Below are 20,803 nucleotides of genomic sequence, written 5' to 3' on the forward strand. Positions count from 1 at the left end.
GTGACCTGTGGGACAACATTAGGTAGTTTAACATACATGTAAATGGAGTTCCAGAAGGAGAGAAAGAATGGGACAGAAAGATTATTTGAAAACATAATGGCCAGGGGCACCTGGGTGGCTAGTCGGTTAAGCACCCGACTTCAGCTCAGGTCATGATCCCATGGTTCCTCAGCTTGAGCCCTGTGTTGGGCTCTGTGCTAATAGCTCAGAGCATGGAGCCTGCTTCAGATTCTGTGTCTCCCCTCTCTCTCTGCCCCTCCCCTACTCACGCTCTGTCTCTCTCAAAAATAAACATTAAAAAATTGTTTTTAAGTAATAAAAAATAGAAAAAATTAAAAAAAAAATAATGGCCCCAAATAACCCAGATTCATTACAAAAAAATTTAAACCTTACCGATCTACGACATTCAGTGAGCTCCAAACAAGAAATATCTAACAGAAAACCACCCCTATGAACATCATAGTCAAACTGCTAAAATCTAGACAGAGAAATATCTCAAAAGTAGCCATTGAAAAATAATACATTACACTGAGGGGAATTACAACTAACTGCTCATCAGAAACAGTAGAGATCACAAGACAAGAACCACAAGCATCTTTAAAGTGCTGGAAGAAAAACACTGTCAACACAGATTTTTATACTCCATAAAAATATCTTCCAAAGAACATAGATAAAATAAATTTCAAGTAAATAAAAACCAAGAGAATCCATCACCAGCAGAACTGCATTCCAAGAAATAGTGAAGGAACTTTTTCTAGCTAAAGGGAAGTGACACCAAACTAGAAACTCAGATCTCCAGGAAGAAATGAAGACCCCTGGAAACGAAAACAAATAAGGAAATATAAATGACTCCCTTTTTTGTTTCCTTTCTTAATTTCTTTAAAGACTGATTACTTAGTATGAAAATTACTACATTGTACTTTGGGGTTTATAATGATATAGATGTCAAATAAATGACAACAAAACACAAAGGATAAGAAGAGTGGGTAAATTGAATCATGATGTCATATGGGTCTTATATTTTACATAAATGGCTACCATATTAATTCTAGTAAACTAGAATGAGTTAAGGATTCATATTATAATCTCTAGAGCAACCACTAAAATCAATCAATCAATCAGAGAAACTATACGGAATATTAAAGAATATGTGATTAACCCAAAAGAAGGCAGTAAAGGAGGAATAAGGAACAAAGAACACATGGGATAAATGGAAAAGAAATGACAATGTGGGCTGTGACCCAATCATACCAGTAATTACAGAAATATAAATGGACTTAACATTCCAGTTAAATAACAGAAATTATCAGACTGGATAAACAAGTAAGATCTAATATGTATTGTCTATAAGAGATGAATTTTAAATATAGACAGGCAAAGGAAAAGAAAAATATATACCAGGCAAACAATAAGCATAAAAAAGCTGGTGTGGCTCTGTTACTATCAGACAAACTAGACTTCAAGAAAAGGAGTGTTACTGGAGATAAGAAGAGATATTTGACAATGATAAAAAGTATCAGTTCATTAAAAAGATACAACAATCCTTAAACATGTAGGCAGAACACAGAGTTACAAAATAAATGAAACAAACACTGACTAAATACTTCCTAAACACTAAACAGAGAAATAGACAAATCCAAAATCATAGCTGGATATTTTAACACACCTCTCTCAGTAATGAATGGAACAACTATATTAAAACCCAGTAAGGATAGGGGTGCCTGGGTGGCTCAGTCAGTTAAGCATTCGACTTTAGCTCAGGTCATGATCTCATGGTTTATGAGTTCAAGCCCCGCATCAGGTCTGTGTTGACAGCTCAGAGCCTGGAGCCTGCTTCAGATTATGTCTCCCTCTCTCTCCACCCTTTCCCTGGTCATACTCTGTCTCTCTTTCTCTCTCAAAAAATAAACATTAAAAAAAAAATAAAACCCAGTAAGGACAGAGAAAACTTGATCACCATCCTCAACTACCTTAACCTAATTGGCATTTATTGAACACTACAACCAAAAATACAAAATACACAATCTTTCAAACTGCAGCTCAGAATGGAGTGGTATGATATATTGAAAGCACTGAAAGAAAAAAATCTGCAGCTAAGAAAATTCTATACAGCAAGGCTGTCATTCAGACTAGAAGGAGGGATAAAGAGTTTCTTAGACAAAGAAAAACTAAAGGAGTCCATGACCACTAAATCAACCCTAAAAAATGTTAAAGGGGACTCTTTGGATGGAAAGGAAAGACCATAAATGAGAGTATGAAAAGCACATCTGTAAAAATCAGTAAAGGAATTCAAAAATTAAAGGATGTAAAAGGGGAGAGGAGTAAAGAATGGGTTCAAACTGAACCATCAACTTAATAGAGACTGTTACATGCATAAAATGTTATATACAAACCTAATGGCAACCCCAAATCAAAAACCAGTAGTAGATATGCAAAGAATAAATAGAAAGGAAGCAAGTACCTCACTAAAGAAAATGAGCAAACCATGAAAGAGAGCCAGATAAAAGAATCAGAGCAAAAACTACAAAAACAACCCCCAAAAAGTAACAAAATGGCAATAAATATGAATGTAACAACAACTGCTTTATTTTATTTCAATTTTTTAATGTTTATGAGAGAGAGAGAGAGAGAGAGAGAGAAAGAGAAGAGAGAGAGACAGTACTAGTGGGGGAGGGACAAAAAGAGCAGAACACATAGAATCTGAAGCGGGCTCTAGGCTCTGAGCTGTCAGCACAGAGCCCCTGATGAGGGGCTCAAACTCACAAGCTGTGAGGTCATGACCTGAGCTGAAGTGGGTCGCTTAACCAACTGAACCACCCAGGTGTCCTTATCAATAACTACTTTAAATGGGAATGGACTAAATACTCCAATCAAAAGACACAGAGTGATAGGGGCGCCTGGGTGGCGCAGTTGGTTAAGCGTCCAACTTCAGCCAGGTCACGATCTCGCGGTCCGTGAGTTCGAGCCCCGCGTCAGGCTCTGGGCTGATGGCTCGGAGCCTGGAGCCTGTTTCCGATTCTGTGTCCCCCTCTCTCTCTGCCCCTCGCCCGTTCATGCTCTGTCTCTCTCTGTCCCAAAAATAAATAAACGTTGAAAAAAAAATTAAAAAAAAAAAAAAAAGACACAGAGTGACAGAGTGGATAAAAAAAAGACCCATCTATATACTACCTACAGGAGACTCCTTTCAGACCTAGACACCAGCAGATTGAAAGTGAGAGGACGGAGAAACATTTATCATGTAAATACATGTCATAAGAAATCTGAATTAGCAATATGTATGTAAGACAAAATAGATTTTACAACAAAGACTGTAACAAGAGACAAAGAAGGACCTATATAAACATAAAGGGAACAATCCAACAGGAAGATATAACAACTGTAAATATGTATGCACCCAACATGGAAGCATCCAATACATAAAACAGTTAATAATAAACATAAAGGAACTAATCAATAGTAATACAATAACAGTAGGGGATTCTAATACCCCACCTATATCAACTGACAAATCATCCAAAGAAAATCAATAAGGAAAGAGTGACTTTGAATAACACACTGGATCAGATGGATTTAACAGATATATTCAAAGCATTCCACCCTAAAATATCAGCATACACATTCTTTTCAAGTTCACATGGAACATTCTCCAGAATAGATCACATATTAGAACACAAAACAAGTCTCAACAAATTAAAAAAAGAGAAAGACATACCTATACATCTTTTCTGACCACAATGTTATGAAACTATAAATCAACCATAAGAAAAAATATGGAAAAAGCAAAATATATGGAAACTAAATAACATGCTACCGAAAAATGAATAGGTCAACCAAGAAATCAAAGAAGAAATAAAAACTTACAAGGAAACAAATGGAATTGAAAACATACAGGTCCAAAAATATTGAGGATGTAGCAAAAGAAGTTTTAAGACAGAAGTTTATAGCAATACAGACCTACCTCAAGAAACAAGAAAAATCTCAAATAAACATCTCATAGAGCTAGAAAGAGAACAACAAACAAAATGCAAAATGAGCAGAAGGAAGGAAACAAAGATTAGAGCAGATATAAATGATATAGGAACTAAAAAAACCAATAGAACACATCAATGAAACCAGGAGCTGATTCTTTATAAGATCAATAAAGTTGACAAACCTCTTGCCAGACTCAAAAAAAAAAAAAAAAAAAAAAAAGGAGAGAGAGAGAGAGAGGACACAAATGAATGAAAGAGCAGAGATAACAGCGACACCACAGAAATACAAAGAATTGTAAGAGAATGGTACAATGTTATGAAAAATTATAGGCCAACAAATTGGACAGTCTAAAAGAAATGGATAGATTACTAGAAATATATAACTTACCAAAAGTTCCCCAAGGTGGGAAGAAATAGAAAATTTGAACAGACTGATTACCAGGAATGAAATTGAATAAATAATAAAAAAACTCCCACCAATTACAGTCCAGAACCAGGTGGCTACACAGGCATATTCTACCAAACATTTAAAGGGTTAATACTTATTCTTCTCAAACTATTTCAAAAAAAAGGGGGGGGGCGGGGTAAGGAAAACTTCCAAATTCATTCTATGAGGCCAGCATGACTTTGATACCAAAACCAGATAAAGGCATCACAAAAACAAACAAACAAACAAACAAACAAAAAAACAGAGAGAGAGAGAGGTGGGACGGAGGGGAGAACTACATGCCAATATCTCTGATACACATAGATGCAAAAATCCTCAACAAAATATTACCAAACTGAATCCAACAGTATATTTTTTAAAAAATACCACGATCAAGTAGGATTTATTCTTGGGATACAAGGGTAGTTCAATATCTGCAAATCAATCAACATGATACATCATATCAACAAGAGAAAGGAAAAGAAGAATCTGATCATTTCAACAGATGCAGAAAAAGCATTACAAAGTACGACATCCATTCATGATAAAAAGTCTCAACAAACTAGGTTTAGAGGGAACATAACATAATAACAGCCTTATATGAAAATCCCACAGTGAACATCATACTCAATGGGGAAAAACTGAGACCTTTTCTCTATGATCAAGAATAAGACAAGGATGTCCACCCTCACCACTTTACTCAACATAGTATTGGAAGTCTTAGCCACAGCAGTCAGACAACAAAAAGAATGAAAAGGTATCAATTGATAACGAAGAAATAAAACCTGCACTATTTACAGATGACATGACAGTATACATAGACAACTCTAAAGACCCCTCCAAAAAATTACCAGAACTGGTAATTTAGTAAAGTTGCAGAATACAAAATTAACATACAGAAATCGGTTGTGTTTCTATACACTAATAATGAAGCAGCAGAGAGATAAATAAAGAAATAAATCCCATTTATGATCGCAACAAAAATAATAAGATGCCTAAGAATAAAGTTAACCAAAGACATGAAAGACTTATATTTTAAAACATTCATGAAAGAAATTGAAGATGACACAAACAAATGGAAAGACATCCCATGCTCATGGATTGACAGAACAAATATTGTTAAAATGTCTACACTATCCAAAGCAATCTACAGATTTAATGTAATCCCTATCAAAATACCAACTGCGTTTTTCACAGAACTAAAACAAACAATCCTAAAATTTGTATGGAACCACAAAAGACCCCAAACAGCCAAAGCAATCTTGTAAAAAACAAAACAAAACAGAACAAAACTAGAGGCATCACAATTCCAGTTATATTACAAGATATTCAAGTTATATTACAAAGTTATATTCAAGTTATATTACAAAGGAATAGTAATCAAAACAGTATGGTACTGGCACAAAAATAGACACATGGATCAATGGAACAGAATAGAAAATCCAGAAATGAAAGCACAATTATATGGTCAATTAATCTTCAACAGATCAGGAAAGAATATCCAATAGGAAAAAGATAGTAGTCTCTTCATCAAATGGTGTTGGGAAAACAGGAAAGGACCATGAAAAAGAAAGAAAATGGACCATCTTCTTACACTATACACAAGAATAAATTCAAAATGGATTGAAGACCTAAATGTGAGGCCTGAAACCATAAAAGTCCTAGAAAATAGCACAGACGGTAATTTCTCTGACATTGGCCATAGCAATATTTTTCAAGATATGCTTCCTGAGGCAAGGGAAACAAAAGTAAAAATACATTATTGAGACTACATCAAAAGAAAGAGCTTCTGCACAAAGAAGGAAACAACCAACAAAACCAAACAATAACTTTCTGAATGGGAGAAGATATTTGCAAATAACGGTTCTGATAAAGGGTTAGTATCCAAAATATATAAAGAACTTATAAAACTCAACACCCCAAAACCAAATAATCCAATTAGAAAATGGGCAGAAGACATGAACAGACATATCACCAAAGGGACATACAAATGGCCAACAGATACACGAAAAGATGCACAACATCACTCATAATCAGGGAAATGCAAACCAAAACTACTAATATTACCTCACATCTGTCAGAATGGCTAAAATTAAAAACACAAGAAACAAGCGTTGGCAAGGATGTGGAGAGAAAGGAACCCTCTTGCACTGTTGCTGGGAATGCAAACTGGTGCAGCTACTCTGGAAAACAATATGGTGCCTCCTCAGAATGTTAAAAATAGAACTACTCTACAATCTAGTAATCACACTACAAGGTATTTAGACCCAAAATACAGAAATACTAATTCAAAGGGATACATGCATCCCAATGTTTATTACAACATTATTTACAACAGCCAGCAGCCCAAGTGTCCATCAATAGATGAATGGATAAAGAAGATGTGGTGTGTGTATGTGTTTGCACATATGTAATATGTGTAATGGAATATTATTCAGTTATGAAAAGAATGAAATCTTGCCATTTGCAAAAACATGGATAAAGCTACAGTATAATGCTAAGCAAAATAAGTCAGTCAGAGAAAGACAAATACCATATGATCTCACTCATATGTGGAATTTAAGAATCAAAACAAATGAGCAACAAAAAAAAGAGAGAAACAAAGCAATAATCAGAATATTAATTATAGAGAACAAACTGATGGTTACCAGTGGGAGGTGAGTGGGGGGAATGGGTGAAATAGGTGATGGGGATTGAAGAGTACACTTTTCATGATGAGCAGGGAGTTGAATCAGTATATGGTACACCTAAAACTAACATAACACTGTTAACCATACTGGAATTAAAAGTAGAAGCTTGATAAACAGACAAACAAACAAAATACACAAATCTTTTAAAGTACATGTAAAATATTCATCAAGATAGATCACTTGTTGGGCCTTAAAATACCTAAATACATTTTAAAATATTGAACTCTTCCATTGTGAGCTCTCTGACCACAATGCAACTAAACTAGAAACCAACAGCAATAAGATAACTAGACATTAAACAAAACAACATACTTCTTTTTTTTAATGTTTACTTTTTTTTTAATTTTTGAGAGAGAGAGAAAGAGAGGAGGAGGGGCAGAGAAAGAGGGACAGAGAGAATCCCAAGCAGGCTCCATCTGTCAGTGCAGAGCCCAACACGGGACTTGATCTCACGAACCGAGATCATGACCTGAGCCGAAATCAAGAGTTGGATGTGTAACTGACTGAGCCACCCAGGCACCCCCAAAACAAAATACTTCTAAATGACCCATGAGTCAAAGAAGAAAGCACACATTTCAATTTGAATGATAATGAATATGCAACATATCAAATTTTGTGAGATGCAGTTATATCAGTCCTTAGAGAAAAATCTATAACTCTAAACGCTTCTATTAGAATAGAGCTAAAAACAAATATTAAATAGTCCATGGGGGGGGGGGGAACCAAAAGTTACTTCTTTGAAAATATTAATGGAAATGAATTCTTGATTTCTTCCCAGACAAAAACAAAAGAAACCAACCAAACAAAAATCTGACATCACGTTCCTTCTCATTCCAATAGGTGGTAGCTCCCATGATACCAGCGTTCAACTGGTTAAGACAAAGATTATCTTTGACTCTTCTCTCTCACGCCACATATGTAATCCACTGGCAAATCATGTTGACTGTACTGCAAAATATACCTACATTTTGACCACCTCACACCATCTCCACTGTTACACTCTACTCCCTGCCATCATCACCAATGACATGGACTTGGGTAGACCAGTGAAGCGGTCTTCAAACTGGTGTCCCTATTTCCACCTTTTCCCTCTTGCAATCTATTCTCCACATGACAGCCAGAACTATCCTCCTACAAATAAATTGGATGATATGACTTACCTAGCTAGAACTTTCCAATAAATATCCAACACAGAATAAAATCCAACCAAAATCCTTACCTACAAAGTCCTACATAATCTAGCTCTGGCTTTCTCTCTGATCTATCTTCCAGCATTTATCTTATTCAGCTTATCCTCAAAGACTGCAAAACAGCCTCCTGCCTTAAGGCCTTTGGACTTCCTGGGTTATTTTTGTTGTTTTTCAAGCCTTTCCTCACCAGGATTACAAAAATGGTAATTTAAAATTCTAACATGCTTTCCTCATTGCCTAGCTTTTTCTATGAAGAGAAACTACCCTTCTTTCATCAACTATTTAGTTATCCTAATGTTAAATTCTATAGAAAAAAAGATAAAAAAGCAAGATGCTTTTTAAAGAAAACTTTTATTCTTTCCCCTTATTTTTCTTTTATTTGTCTTTTTTCAAAATAATGATATTGTGGTATAATAAAAATATATATTTGGTCTTTGTTCCTGGCTTCTGGCACACAGTTCCTAAAAACCTTGGAATTTCCTTAGTCATACAAGTGTCTTTTGTTATTCATAACAATCCTCTTTAACCACATCTGAGTTTATGCTAATAAGGTGACTCAGGGTGGTGCCCATAGATAGCTTCAGGATGGGGACTAGTCATCAGAAAGGCAAAAAAGTGGCTAGAGGGTGGGAATTTAAGAGAGAGGAGGGGGTGCCAGAGTCTGAGTTACATAAACTTTTGAACAAAGAGATTCCAAGAGATTTCCAGTTGGCGAACACAGTGATATGCCAGGAAGGTGGCACACCCAGACAGGGCATGGAAGTTCCAAGTCCCCCACTTTCCATACCTTGCCCTATATGCATCTCTTCCATTTAGCTATTCCTGAGTTGAATTCTTTATAACAAACTGGGAAACCTGTTTTCCTGAAATTGTGAGCTGTTCTAACCCAGTATCAAACCTGGGGGAGTGCAGGATTGTGGGAGCCACTGAATTGGTAGTTAGCCAAACAGTAGCATGAATAGCCTGGACAAGCCCTCTGTGGCTGGCATCTCAAGTATAGATAGTCCTGTGGGACTGAGCCCTTAAACCTGTGGAGTCTGACACTAAATCAGAGTTGAATATCCAGTTTGTATGAGAGGATGTGACAATTTCAGAGATGTCATTCCTTAGCATCATCTAAAGGTGACCGGTGAGGGTTTGTGTGTCTGCTTGCATTTAGCATCATTATCACTCAAGGATTTAGAGATACTTGATGTGATTCAAACCACTGCAGTTATTATCCTTAATGATGTTCAAATCACATCATTCTTTGGCTGGTAGAAGTCTTACAAATTGGCTCCAGAATCCTTTTGACATGACCCTAATAGTCTTTGATACCCAGAAGGAGGCATTTTTAATATATTTAAGTCATGTTTTAACTGAAATAACAAGCACGGAATCAAAAGAAAGGACCGTACTATTTTGTCTGGTCCTTTTAAGAAGGTCCCTATGTTGACCAGAATAACAGAAGCACCTCAGTCTTTAGCATCTTAACATGCTTTATATTTTCAAAATGCAGGACTGAAAATTTTTCATAGCAATTTGGTTTAACAAAAATTCTCAGAATGGGTCCGCATCTATATTCAATACATTTATTTATTCACATATAAATAAAATAGGACTTCTTGTTTAGAAGACATGGGGACAGAGGGTCGAAACCAGGAATAGAGATAACACTACGATTATTCTTTGTGATTCAATATTAAGTATTATTAATAACATTTAATTTAATACTACTAATAGGACACTGTTGTAGCTTATTAAGGTTAGATGTTTCATTTACTCGATTAAACTTGAGTTTTTTGGAGTTCTTTTTACTGGCAAAGACTTTTTTTTAATTTAATTTAATTTTAAAACATTTTTAACTGAGTATAGTTGACACATAATGTTACATTAGCTTTGGATGTACAGCACAGTGATTCAACATCTTTATACATCATGCTATGTTTACCACAAGTGTAACTACCACCTATCGCTATACAATATTATGATATCATTGACTATATTCCCTATGCTGGGTCTTTTATTCCTGTGACTTATTCATTCCATAACTGGAATTCTGTATCTCCCAATCCCCTTCACCCATTTTACCCATCTCTCTCCCCTTCCCTTTGGCAACCATTAGTTTTTCTCTGTATTTATTTGTCTGATTCTTTTTCTTTGTTTATTCATTTTTTTGTTTTGTTTTGTTTTTAGATTCCACATATGAGTAAAATCATATGGTATTTGTCTTTCTCAATAACTGGATTAAATTTGAAGGAACTATTGACCTTGATTAAAGTAAGATAAACTGCGAACGTTTATGGGAAGATTTTAAGTTTCCTTTAAGAAGTGTTTCTGGGAAAGGAAATATCTTGACCACAGAAAGACTGCCTGGACTAGAATTATAAGTATATGGTAGGCTGAACATATAGACTCTGTATTCATTACTTATGTTTAAAGATCTATTGTATAATTAATCTTGTGTTTAATTAATAGTAATAAAACTATTCATCGCCCTGCAAATAAAGTTCATTAAGTAGATAAATATGGTAAACTGTGAACTCAGATGGCATTTGCTGACAAGAAAAAAAAGCCATTCTCTCCAGTAAATAGGAAATGGTCTTTACTTTCTTATATTTTTTTTAGAATGACATCATTTCTGATGTTAGTCCCCTGATTTCAGCTAATGATTTTAGTTAATGAGCTCAATTGTCTTTATTTTAAATAATACTAGTCTCACTAATGCTGAAAAAAGGTTGCTATATAACCACTAAAATTTTGTATGGCACTTATGCTATTAACAATTTAAGAACATAGGTCTCAGGGACCAGAGGTCAGTGTCACTCTTTGTGCAGTTTATCTTTATATGTTATTATCAGTATCCACAGAATAAGCTGGACCATTGGAATAGACATGTTTCATTACTATTGTTAAATGAATTCATAAAGTCTTTAAATTCCATTAGGTTACCCCACTCTACCCTTCCTCCTTCAGGTAGTGTTTTATAACTCCTGTTTTGAAGGACAACCTGGTATTAGGAAGAGAGTAAGACAGATTCAGTTCTGAATGCAACTCTGCCAGTTATAAATTGTGTTACTTTGGTTAAGTACTTAGCTCTCTAAGTGTGTTTTCTTCTGGGCAAAGGAAAAGGTAATAAAACCTACTCTGAATGGTACTATTAATTGAAATGAAACTGAATGACATGACACACACATAATAATTGTCAGATATGAGAAGCTCTTTCCCTTATGATACCAGTGCCTTGGTACTAATGTTAACTCAGATTTTTGATTCAGTTTAACATTTATTGAGTGCCCAACACACGCTGGGCACTGGGATAGACACAAATGCAAAGATGTGTAAGTTCTGGCCCCTGCCCTCAAACAACTAAGAGCCTATCACGAAGGGATCAGCACATGCGTGAGAACTCATATCATCTGAAGAGAGATAAGAACTACCAAGATCAGTTTACATTTCTTGTCCTTTATGATAAATACTAATTTTATTGTAAAAGCATAACAGAAAATAAATTGGATTCACTTTTGCATAAATCTAGAATATTTTAGCAAAATATGCTTTATTCTTATAATTTTTTTAATGTTTATTTATTTTTGAGAGAGAGACAGAGTACAAGACAGGGATGGGGCAGAGAGAAAGGGAGACACAGAATCTGAAGCAGGCTCCAGGCTCTGAGCTGTCAGCACAGAGCCCGACACGGGGCTCAAACTCACAAACTGCGAGACCATGACCTGAACTGAAGTCGACGCTCAACTGACTGAGCCACCTGGGCACCCCAGCTTTATTCTTATAAATGTTAACCTAGCCTTATAAATAGAATATATTTACATACTGTCTTAAGGTATATTTTTATTCTTTTTTATTTTACTTGAGAGAGAGAGAGAGAGAGAGAGAGAGAGAGAGAGAGAGAGAGAACACGACTACATGAGTTGGAGAGGGGTGGAGAAAGAGGGAGAGAGAATCTTAAGCAGGCTCCATGCTAAGTGACCTTGAAATCATGACCTGTACTGAAATCAAGAGTCAGATGCTTAACAGACTGAGCCACCCAGGTGCCCCTCTTTTTGTTTAATTTACCAAATAAGAAGTCTGGTATTTTCAGTAAGTCACATTTCTAATTTGCTCAGTTGCCTTATAAGTGGCTCCTTCAAGAAAAGAAAAATAATATTTCTTAAATGTCAGCCCCGTACAAGTATTCTACCAGAAGCTTTGTGTGCTTCAAAACATGTAACTTATATAAGGAAGCTCTAGGTTCTAATGATTTTTTAGGAAGCACATCAATCCAAATATGCTTGTATAGAGATTCCATTGTGTGTTGAATTTCCTATTTCAGTTAAACCTTTCTGAACTTGCGATTGCCTTAACTTGTTCTTGCCATAATTCAGGTAACTTGCTTTTGAATGTACAGATTATTTCTTGTGCAAGGAACAAGATGACTTTATACAGCTTGTTATCTACAAGGAAACTCCCCTAAGACTATCAGCAGAAGCTTTGCAGGCCAAAAGGAAGAGGCACAATATATCCAAACTGCTGAAAGACAAAAAACCAACCAAGAATACTCTACGGGTAAGATTATCATTCAGAACTGAAGGAGAGATAAAGAGTTTTCCAGACAAGCAAAAGCTAAAGGAGTTCATCACTACCAAAGTGGCCTCACAAGAAATGTTAAAAGTACTTCTTTAAGTTGAAAAGAAAGAGCATTAATTTTTTTTTTTTTTAATTTTATTTTTGGGACAGAGAGAGACAGAGCATGAACAGGGGAGGGGCAGAGAGAGAGGGAGACACATAATCGGAAACAGGCTCCAGGCTCCGAGCCATCAGCCCGGAGCCTGACGCGGGGCTCGAACTCACGGACCGCGAGATCGTGACCTGGGTGAAGTCGGACGCTCAACCGACTGCGCCACCCAGGCGCCCCGAAAGAGCATTAATTAATAGCACAAAAACATATGAAAGTAAAAATCTCATTGGTAAAGGTAAGTAAGTTTACAGCAAGGTAGAGGATTATTATAAAACTGCTATGAAGGTTAAAAGACAAAAGTAGTAAAAACAATCATAATACTTAGTTAAGGGACACACAGTATAAAGAAATGTAAAATGTGACTTCAAAAAAATAAATAAAATGTGGGAGGGAGTAAAATGTAGACTTTCAGAATGTGACCAAATTTAAGTTGCTAATCAACTTAAAATAAGCCATTATATATACATATATATATATATATATATATATATATATATATATATATATACACATATACATATATGTATGTATGTATGTTATATATATGTATATGTATATGTTGTATACAACATATACATATACATATGTTGTATACAACATAGGTAGCAAATATATATATATATATATATATGTATATATGTTATATATACAACATACATATACATAACAAATATATATATATATTTGTATATATATATATTTGTTATATTTGAGCCTCATGTTAACCAAAAAGCAAAATCCTATACTAGACATACAAAAAACAATAAGAAAGAAATATAGGCACAATACTAAATAAAGTCATAAAAACACAGAATAGAGCAAGAGAAGAAGAAACAGAGAGAAACTACAAAACAGTCAAAAAACAATAGGCAACAAGTACATACCTATCAATAATTACTTTAAATGTAAGTGGATTAAATACTCCAATTAAAAGACATAAAGTAGCTGAATGGATATATAAACAAGAACCATCTATATGCTTGCTGCCTATAAGAGATTCACTTCAGATATAAAAACACACAAAGAATGAAGGTGAAGGGATGGAAAAAAAAAAATTCCATGCAGATGGAAACCAAAAGAAAGCTGGAGGAGCTATGCTTACATCAGACAAAATGGACTAAAACAAAGACTATAGTAAAAGACAAAGATATTACATAATGATAAAGGGGTCAATCCAATAGGAGGGTATAACATTTGTAAATTTTTATGCATCCAACATAGGAGCACCCAAAGATATAAAACAAATTCTAATAGATTTAAAGGAAGAAGTTCACATTAATACAATAGACTTTAATACCCCATTTACATCAATGGATAAATTATGCAGATAAAAAACCAATATGGAATCACTGGCCTTTAATGACACATTAGATCAGATGGACTAAATAGATATATACAAAACATTCTATCCGAAAGCAGCAGAATATATATCCTTCTCAGTGCACATGGAACATTCTCGAGGATAAATCATACATTAGGTCACTAATCAAGTCTCAATAAGTTTCAGACTGAAATCATATGAAACATCTTTTCTGACCACAAAGATATGAAACTAAAAATCAATTAGAAGAAGAAAATGGAAAAGTCACAAATATATGAAGATTAAACAACATGCTACTGAATAACCAATGTGTCAGTGAAGAAACCAAAGGAGAAATTTAAAAATGCCATTAAGGGGCGCCTGGGTGGCTCAGTCGGTTGGGCGTCCGACTTCGGCTCAGGTCACGATCTCACGGTTCGTGAGTTCAAGCCCCGCGTCAGGCTCTGGGCTGATGGCTCAGAGCCTGGAGCCTGCTTCCGATTCTGTGTCTCCCTCTCTCTCTGCCCCTCCCCCATTCATGCTCTGTCTCTCTCTGTCTCAAAAAAAAAAAAAATTAAAAAAAAATGCCATTAAAATACAAATACAACTTACCAAAATCTATGGGATGCAGCAAAATCAGTTCTAAGAGGAAAGTGCATAGTGATACAGGCCTACTTCAAGAAACAAGAAAAATCTCAAACTATCTAACTTTACATTTCAAGGAACTAGGAAAAAAAAAGATCAATGAACTAAGAGCTGGCTCTTTGAAAACATAAATAAAATTGACAAACCTTTAGCTAGACTAACTCGGGAAAAAAGAGAGCTCAAATAAAATTTTTTAAAAAGGAGATTTACAACTGATATCACAGGAATACAAAGGATCATAAGAGACTACTATGAACAATTATATACAAGCAAATTGGCCAACCAAAAAGAAACGGATAAATTCCTAGAAAAATACAATCTTCCAAGGCTGAATAATGAACAAATAAACTTTTGAATATGTTGATTACCAGTAAGATTAAAGCAGTAATCAAAACCCTCCCAACAAACAAGAGTCTAAGACAAGACAGATTCATTGGTGAATATTACCAAATATGTAAAGAAGAGTTAATACCAATGCTTATCAAATTCTTCCGAAACGAAGAGGAGACAATGCTTCCTAACACATTTTACAAGGATACTACAAAAAAAGAAAACTACAGAAAAATATCCCTGATGAACATAGATGCAAAATCCTCAAGAAAATACTAGCAAACTAAATTCAACAATAAATTAAAGGGATCATCAAGTGGGATTTATTCCATGGATGCAAGGATGATTCAACATCTGCCAATCAATCAATGTGATATACCACATTAACAAAATGAAGGCTAAAAATCAAAGATTATCTCAGTAGATACAGGAAAAACATTTGACAAATTTCAACATCCATTTACGATAATAACTTTCAACAAAGTGGGTATAGAGGTAATGTACCTCAACATAATAAAGCCATATATAACAAACCTAAGCTAACATCATATTAAAGGGTGAAAGGCTGAAAGTCTTTCCTCTAAGATCAGGAACAAGACAAGGATGCCCACTACGACTACGTTTAGCTCAACATAGTATTAGAAGTTCTAGCCATGGCAATTAAGCAAGAAATAGAAATAAAATGCATCCAAACAGAAAGGGAATGGGGAGCCAGGTTGGCTCAGTGGGTTGAGTGTCCAACTCTTGATTTTGGCTCAGGTCATGATCTCACAGTTTGTGTATTTGAGCCCTGCATTGGGCTCTGCACTGACAGTGTAGAGCCTGTGTAGGATTCTCTCTCTCCCTCTCTGGCTGCCCCTTCCCTACTCATGCTCTATCTCTCTCTCTCTCAAAATAAATCAATAAATAAATAAACATGAAAAAAAAGAAGAAAGGTAAGAAGTAAAACTATCACTACTTGAAGATAATATATTATATATAGAAAACCTAAAAGACTCAACTGGAAAACTGTCAGAACTAATATATTTAGTAAAGATGCAGGGTAAAAATCAATATACAAAAATCTGTTGTATTTCTATAAACTAACAAAGAACTAGTAGAGAAATTTAAAAAGCAATCCCATGTATAATTACATCAAAAGGAATAAAATATCTAGGAATAAATTTAACCAAGGAGGTGAGAGAACTGTATGCTGAAAACTGTAAGATATTAACAAAAGAAATTGAAGAACAAATAATGTAATATATTCTGTACAAATGGAGTGAAAGAATTAATATTATTAACATTAATATTAAAATGCCCATAGGGGCACCTGGGTGGCTCAGTCAGTTATGCACCTGACTCTTGATGTTGGCTCAGGTTATGATCTCACAGTTTGTGAGATCAAGCCCTGTGTTGGACTCTGTGCTGACAGTGGGGAGCTTGCCTGGGATTCTCTTTCTCTTACTCTCTCTACTTCTTGCCTGCTTTCCTTCCTTCTCTCCTTCTCTTTCAAAATAAATAAGCACACATAAATAAATAAATAAATAAATAAATAAATAAATAAATAAATAAATAAATAAATAAAATGTCCATACCCAAAGCAATCTATAGACTCAATGCAATCCCTATCAAAATTCCAATGACACATTCACATAAATAGAACAAATAATCCTAAAATTTGTATGGGACCTCAAAAGACCATGAATAGCCAAAACAATCTTAATAAGAACAACCAAGCTGAAGGTATCATGTTCCCTGATTTCAAACTATATTTAAAAAGTATGATAATGAAAACAATATGGTATTGACATAAAAAAAAGTCACATAGATCAATGGAATGGAATAAATAGCCAAGAAATAAACCCATGCACATATGGTTAATTAACTTATAACAAAAGAGGCAAGAGTATACAATGGGTAAAAGATAGTCTCTTTAATAAATGGCCTTGGCAAAAGTGGACAGCCATATGCAAAAGAATGACATTAGACTACTCTCTAATACTATACACAAAAATAAACTCAAAATGAATTAAAGATTTTAATTTAAGACCTGAAACCATAAAACTCCTAGTAGAAAATATAGGCAATAAGTTCCTTGACATTATTCTTGGCAATTTTTTTTTAGATCTGACTCCAAAAGTGAAGGTAACAAAAGCAAAAATAAACAAGTGGAAATACATCAAATTGAAAACCTTCAGCAAAGTAAATCATCATAAAAATTAAAAGACAACTTACTGAGTTGGAGAAAACATTTCCAATTTATATATCCTATAAGAGGTTAATATCCAAAATATATTTTAAAAACTCACAAGGATGGAGAGAAAGGGAAACCCTCTTGCCCTGTTGGTGGGAATGCAAACTGGTACAGCCACTCTGGAGAAGAGGTTCCTTAAAAAACTAAAATTAGAACTACCCTGTGACCCAGCATTTTCACTATTAGATACCTACCCAAAGGATACAAAAATACAGATTCAAAGGGGTACATGCACCCCAATGTTTGTAGCAGCATTATCAACAATAGCCAAACTATGGAGAGGGTCCAACTGTCCATCGACTGATGAATAAAGAAGATATGGTATACATACATAATGGAATATTACTCAGCGATCAAAGTGAATGAAATCTTGCCATTTGCAACATGGATGGAGTTAGAATGTATTATTTTAAGTGAGATAAGTCAATCAGAAAAAGACAAATGCCATAAGATTTCAGTCATATGTGGAATTTAAGAAACAAAACAGATGAACATATGGGAAGGGGGGAAAACAGGAGAGAGGGAAACAAACCACAAGAGACTCTTAATGATAGAGAACAAACTGGGGATTGATGAAGGGAGATGGGTGGGAGATGGTCTAGATGGGTGATGTAATATCCACTGGGTGCTGTATATAGTGATGAATCCCTGAATTCTACTCCAGAAAACAATATCGCACTACATGTTAACTAAAATTTAAGTTAAAAAAAATAAGAGGGGTAGAAAGTGGGAAAAAAACACCCATACAACTGAACACTGAAACAAAACAGTCAATTAAAAAATGGACATAGGATCTAAATAGGCACTTTTTTTTCCAATAAAGATATACAGATGACCAACAGGCACATGAAAAAGTGCTCAACATCACTAGTCATCAGGGAAATACAAATCAAGACCACAATGACTTATCACTTCACACCTGTTGGAATGGCTGTTATCAAAAAGACAAGAAATAACTAGTGTTCATGAAGATGTGAAGATGGGAACTCACATACACTGTTGGAAGGAAGGTAAACTGGTGCAGGCATTATGGAAAACAGTATGGAGTTTCATAAAGAAATTAAAAATAAAGAAGTTATGGAGATGAAAAATACAGCTTAGGGAATATAGTAATAATATAAAGTAAAAGTAAAAATAGAACTACCATATGATCAGGGCACCTGGGTGGCTCAGTCGGTTGAGTCCAGCTCTTGGTTTCGGCTCAGGTCATGATCTCATGGTTTGTGAGTTCAAGCCCCAGATCAGGCTCTGTGCTGTTAGCACAGAGCCTGTTTGGGATGGGTTCTCTGTCTCCTCTTTCTTTGCCCCTCCCCTTCTCTCTCTTTCTAAATAAATTCCAAAAAATTAAAAAAAAAAACTAAAAAAAACAACTACCATATGATCTAACAGTTCTACCTCTGGGCATTTCATCAGAAAAAAAAAATAATAACACTAATTCAAAAAGTTAAATGCACTCCTATGTTCATTGGAACATTATTTATAATAGCCAAGATATGAAAAGAACCTAAGTGTCTAACAATGGATGAATGGATAAATAAGATGTGGTATAAACACACACACACACACACACACACACACACACACACACAAGCACACTGGAATACTACTCAGCCATAAAAATAAATGGAATACTACCATTTGTGTTAACATGGATGGACCTTGAGGGCATTATGCTAAGTGAAATAAGTCAGACAGAGAAATACAAATATTATATGATCTCACTTATACGGGGAATCCAAAAACAAAACAGGTGAAGAAACAAAACAAAATTTATGAGAACAGAGAACAGAGAACAGAGCGGTGGTGGCGGGGTAGAAGGGGGTGTTGCCAAATGTCCAAAATGAGTAAAGGTGTTGGGAGGTACACACTTCCAGCTGTGAAATAAATAGGTCATGGGGATGTGATGTGTAGCATGGGGACACAGTCAATGGTACTGTAGTGCACATTCGAAGGTTGCCAGGAGAATAGATCATGAAAGTTTTCATCATAAAAAGAAAAAATACTTTTGGTAACTTATGGTGACAGATAGCGGCTGGACTTACTGTGGTGATCATTTGCTGTGTGTACAGGTGTCGACTCATCATGTTGTACACTTAATATAATATTTATGTCAACTATGTTTCCATTTTAAAAAGAGTTAAAGACCTTCTTTAATAATGTCAGGAAAATAACATGATACTCACTAGTCATCACTCACCTTTGGACCTGGTAATCCAGGTAACCCAGGATTTCCATGTGGCCCTGGTATGCCCTGCAAATAGTAAAAAAGGTCAGATCGATCTTAGAACAGATACAAATAACAGCCAGTTATAACTGACTATAAAACAGTTGTTTTAGATACAAATAACAGTCAGTATAAATATTTCATAGCATAATTTATTTAAAATGAATGTTACCTCTTTTTTTTTTTTCCACAAAGCTTTTTAAATTTTTTCTGAGATGTTGGATTGTTCAGTCTTGGAAAGGAGAGCTACACTAGAGCAGTACTGCAGTTTCTGTCTTTTGATTCAAAACACTGTCTTGAGGTGTTTACCTCCTTTATTTTTCACCCCTATCTCCAGCCATACTGCATAGTGCTACTTCTAGAAGCTATGCAGAGTAAGAAGCCTAAAAACAAGGAAGTGCAAATGGATACTCCGGTCAACATGTGTTAACCCTTTCTGTACTTGAGTTTTTACTTATGCCATTATGTATCTCTTAAAGACTCATTTCATTTAACTTTACCCCCTACAGCTGCCCAAATCATTCTTCAAGTGTCAGCTAGATCCCACCTCAGTTTTATTTATTTTATTTATTCTTTTATATAAATAAATATTATGTGGGGCTTGAGCTCACAACCCTGAGATCAAGACCTGAGCTGAGACCAAGAGTCTGACACTTAACCAACTGGGCCACCCAGGTGCCCCCCCCCACCTGTTTTTTAAATCCTAGATATACCATGATAAAGTGATTTCTCTTTCTTACTAGCTTTCATAGAAATTGCTACATGTAAAGTTAATTTGTACTTAATTGTATATCGCTTTAGGACATTTATTAGACTGTTCTAATCTGTTATTTAAATATTTTATTGCCCTTTTAACTACTTTATGACATGTGCCATTTAGTTCTAGGATTAAAAATTTTTTGAAAACGGACTGTTTTTAGTATTACCAGTATAGCACTGGGAACATATTAGACACTCAATAAATACTTGTTGGTTTGAATTTAATAATTGCTTCTATTTATTGAGTGCCTACTATATGTAAATAACTGCATTAATGCTTTACATTTCTTATTACTAATCCTTATGACAATCCTGCA

At 35.0% G+C, this 20,803-nt stretch overlaps 1 protein-coding gene across 7 annotated transcripts in view; it reads right to left on the minus strand.

Moving 5' to 3' along the window:
* Positions 1–20,803, minus strand: part of COL24A1 (collagen type XXIV alpha 1 chain) — a 412,001-nt gene that overhangs the window by 357,768 nt on the left and 33,430 nt on the right. For all 7 annotated transcript variants that reach the window (XM_019837359.3, XM_045036125.1, XM_019837358.3 and 4 more), the window contains one exon: positions 19,701–19,754. In XM_019837359.3, coding sequence (XP_019692918.2) covers positions 19,701–19,754 — 54 coding nt within the window. The remainder of the gene's footprint in view (positions 1–19,700; positions 19,755–20,803) is intronic.

The sequence above is a fragment of the Felis catus genome, chromosome C1, assembly GCF_018350175.1.
Source record: "Felis catus isolate Fca126 chromosome C1, F.catus_Fca126_mat1.0, whole genome shotgun sequence".
Lineage (NCBI taxonomy): Eukaryota > Metazoa > Chordata > Mammalia > Carnivora > Felidae > Felis > Felis catus.